A 4,127-nucleotide genomic window follows, 5' to 3' on the forward strand; every position below is an offset into this window, starting at 1 on the left:
GGGGGCCCCCCCCCCCCCCCCCCCCCCAGTGCACAAATTTTTGTGCACCGGGTATCTAGTTACTCAATAAAGTTTATTTTTTAAAAATAAAATAAAATGCAATTATTTTTATATATCTTTTATTATTATAAATCTTAATATTACGTAACTGATAAGTTATTTTCTTATATAAGTTTAAACCAGTTTTCATATCTTGATAGTTTTTACTTGATTCTCAGGTTCATAATACTAAATTTTAGATTACTTTATATTACATTAACTAACATATAAATTTTATATCCTCTGTATGTGGAAAAATTCCCAATTCAAATTCTATCAATCTCTTACTAAGAACACACACTTAGTACTATAGAAACATTAAAGCTCATTTTTATTTACCAAAGGTCTCATGAGCCTACAGAACAAGTTAATGAAATCCCTCAAGAGGATGTAATAGCAAATAATCCCCATTTCCACCTTTTAGATTTTTACCAAGTAACCAACTTCTAAACATAATTTACATATTATATTGTTTACAATTATTAAACATCATGAGTTTAAAAACAGATTTTGAGTTTGAGACAGGGGTCAGCAAATATTTTTCTGTAGAGGTTCAGATAGTAAATATTTTAGGCTTTGAAGGCCACAAGATCTATGTCACAACCGCTCAATTCTGTTATTACAGTGATGGAAGCTGCTATAGATGAGATGTAAATGAATAAGTGTAAGGGCATGTTCCAATAAAACTTTATTTATAAAAATGAGCAGCAGGCCCAGTCAGTGCGGTTCAGTGGTTGATCGTCCACCCATGCACCAAGAGGTCCCAGGTTCAATGCCTGGATTATGGGCTGCATCCCCAGTAGGGGATGTGTAGGAGGCTGCCAACCGACATTGATGCATCGATGTTTCTATCTCTCTCTCTCCCTTTCTCTCTCTCTAAAATCAATAAAAACATATTTTTTTAAATGAGCAGCAGGCCAAATTCATTCCTTGGGCCCTAGTTTGCTGACCCCTGGTTTAGAGTATTATACCTTCCAGCTCTGCTCATATAAAAGTAGTATAGGTTTTCTCTCTTGCTTATTATTTTAATGGCAATTTCCACATTTAAGCACTATCCATTCATTCACTTATTCTATAGATTTTTACCAAGTGCCTACTATGTGCCAGAAATAATAATAGGTGTTATAAATAAATAAAATAAAATAAAATAAAATCCCAACCTCTTAATACTTACATTCTAATAGGGAAATCAATAAATAAACAAGCTAATAAATACATAATATAATTTCAAGTAGTGCTAAATATGAAGAAAACTAAAGCAAAGTAAAAAGAGTGGGGAAGGAAAGGTGAGACTCTTTGGATAGATCAGGGAGACCTAACAGGAAATCACTTTTAAGTAGAGAATGAATGAAGCAAGTGAACAATGCATATAATATCTGGGGGAAGAGCATTACAGGCATATGGAAGAGCACCTGCAAGGGCCCTAAAGCAGTGAGGCCCAGAAATCAAGATTTTAAAAAGATTCCCAGGTGATTCTAATGTGCAGCCAAGGTTGAGAACCACTGCCCTAAAGAGATTCAGAAAGCTAAGATGTTTGAATAAAGACAAGATAAACCTGGGGGATAAAAGGATCACTGGTAGCTGTGCTGAGAATAGACTGCAGAGGGCAGAAGTGAAACAGGAAGACCAATCCTAAGCTGTTGCATGCATTTCTAAACTTCTAAAATGGTATATAGATAGATATAGATATACATATAGATATAGATATATATTATATAATGTTTTTAGAGAGGAAGGGAAAGGGGAGGAGAAGGGGCGATTAAGGGGGGCTAGGAGAGAGGGAGCGGGAGAGGGAGAGGGAAACATCCATGAGAAAGAAACATCCATCAGTTGCCTCCCCTACACGCCCCAATAGGGGATGGAACCCCCAACCTAAGTTAGTGCCTTGACCAGGAATCCAACTCGCAATCTTTTGGTGTAGGAAGAACGCTCCAACCAAATGATCCACCCAGCCAGAGCTAAACAGTTTTGAAACACAACTAACAAATGTAAAAGCATAGCAGATTAAATTTTTTAAAATATATTTTATTGATTTTTTTACAGAGAGGAAGAGAGAGGGATAGAGAGTTAGAAACATCAAGGAGAGAGAAACATCGATTAGCTGCCTCCTGAACACCCCCTACTGGGGATGTGCCCGCAACCAAGGTACATGCTCTTGACTGGAATCGAACCCGGAACCCTTCAGTCCGCAGGCTGACGCTCTATCCACTGAGCCAAACCGGTTAGGGCAGCAGATGAAATTTTAACATTGACTTTCATCAAAGTAAGTGTGACTTTAGGCTAACTGCTTAAGACTCCATCCATGAGCCTGTTTCCTAATCTTTAAAACGGATGCCCACCATAAAGGTTTTTGCAAGGAACAAATTAAATAACATATAAAACGGCTAGTACAGTTCCTAACACACAGGAGGCCCACAAAAATCGAAAATCATCTTTACAGTCTTATTTCTACACTAGATTCATGCCTATGACTAGCCCTCAGTCTAGACCAGTGTTGTCCAAGACCGCGGCCGTTACCACATGTGATTACCGAGCATTGGAAATGTGGCAGGTCCAAATGGATATGCGTTTTAAGTGTAAAATACAGACTTAGTGAAAAAAATAATATAAAATATCTTATAACTACTGTACATTGATTACATGTAAGGAGATAATACTTTGAATATACTGGGTTAAATTTTTTCAATTAACCACCTTTTTTTTTTAACTTGATTTATGTGGCTACCAGAACTTTTTTTTAAAATATATTTTATTGATTTTTTACAGAGAGGAAGGGAGAGGGATAGAGAGTTAGAAACAATGATGAGAGAGAAACATTGCTCAGCTGCCTCCTGCACATCTCCTACTGGGGATGTGCCCGCAACCAAGGTACATGCCCTTGACCGGAATCGAACCTGGGACCCTTCAGTCCGCAGACCGACGCTCTATCCACTGAGCCAAACCGGCCAGGGCCAGAACACTTTTAAGTATATACTTAGCTCTCGTTACGTTTCTACCGGGCAGATATGCTCTCTTAGCCACACGGTGGACTCCCTGACAGGGGTTCAATCCGGCCCAGGCCCCCCTAATCCCGGCTCACGTTAACGCTCCCCACTCGCACCGCACGGGGAAGCCTGATCATGTAATCGCTCTTAATTTTTAAGTGTGAAGCCCACAGATCCGCCCAGACAACTCCCAACTGTTACCTACAGAAGAGATGTGTCTCTAGAGAAAACCCCAGCGGCCCCTCCCGCGGACGCCGGTCAGCACTGGAGGGGCTGGGGCCTGAGCAGAAAGGGGTCGCCCTTCAGGAGCGAGAGGAGACGACGGGGCCCGCGCCCCGGTCTGCAGGCGCCCTTGGCGCCCACGGAGAAGTCCGAAGAGGAAAGCCTTTCCAGCTCGGGGGGCCCGGCGGGGGACGAGTCTGAAGCGGGGAGAGGGGCTGGGCTGAGGCAGAGGCTGCAGGGAGGAGCGGTACCTTAAGAATCCCCCGCATCTTCGCCAGAAAAGGCCGGAACTCCTCGGGGGGCACCTCGGGGTAGAGCTGGCTCCGCAGCAGCTCCTCGGTAACGCCCGGGTGCCCGTGGAAGTCCTTCTGGGCCAGGCCGCTCAGCAGCCCGCTCAGGGACTTGCAACTCTCCAGCTCGCCCGCCATTGTCCCCTCTCTCCTTCTTAAAAAAATTTATTCTTTTTAACACGATAGTTTAGATTTGCTTTTTAAAAAACCTTAAAAACATGTCATTTTCCTGGGTTTGGCTATTGTAAATTATATTCATATTTTAAATATAATTATATATGTATCTATAAAACATATTATTATATATTATGACATATATATATTATTTGTTATTGACAGATGTTTGTTAAAATCTTGCAATATGATTGTCAAATGATCTACTTCTGATTTTAGTTTTGTCCAGTTTTCCAGGAGGAGCCCGTGATGGCAGTGGCCAGCTCTGCTCTGCAAAACCCATCACCTTAGAGCAGTGGTTCTCAACCTTCCTAATGCCGAAACCCTTTAATACAGCTCCTCATGTTGTGGTGACCCCCAACCATAAAATTATTTTCGTTGCTACTTCATAACTGTAATTTTGCTACTGTTATGAATC

General features: G+C 41.3%; 1 protein-coding gene across 1 annotated transcript in view; it reads right to left on the reverse strand.

The window, feature by feature from the left end:
* The window catches only part of COMMD1 (copper metabolism (Murr1) domain containing 1), a 78,517-nt gene extending 74,836 nt beyond the window's left edge, over positions 1–3,681 (reverse strand). The window contains exon 1 of the mRNA XM_014532050.1: positions 3,497–3,681. Within this exon, the coding sequence (XP_014387536.1) occupies positions 3,497–3,673 (177 nt within the window). The 5' untranslated portion in view covers positions 3,674–3,681. The remainder of the gene's footprint in view (positions 1–3,496) is intronic.
* Positions 3,682–4,127: the final 446 nt, after the last annotated feature.

The sequence above is a fragment of the Myotis brandtii genome, unplaced genomic scaffold (assembly GCF_000412655.1).
Source record: "Myotis brandtii unplaced genomic scaffold, ASM41265v1 scaffold84, whole genome shotgun sequence".
NCBI lineage: Eukaryota > Metazoa > Chordata > Mammalia > Chiroptera > Vespertilionidae > Myotis > Myotis brandtii.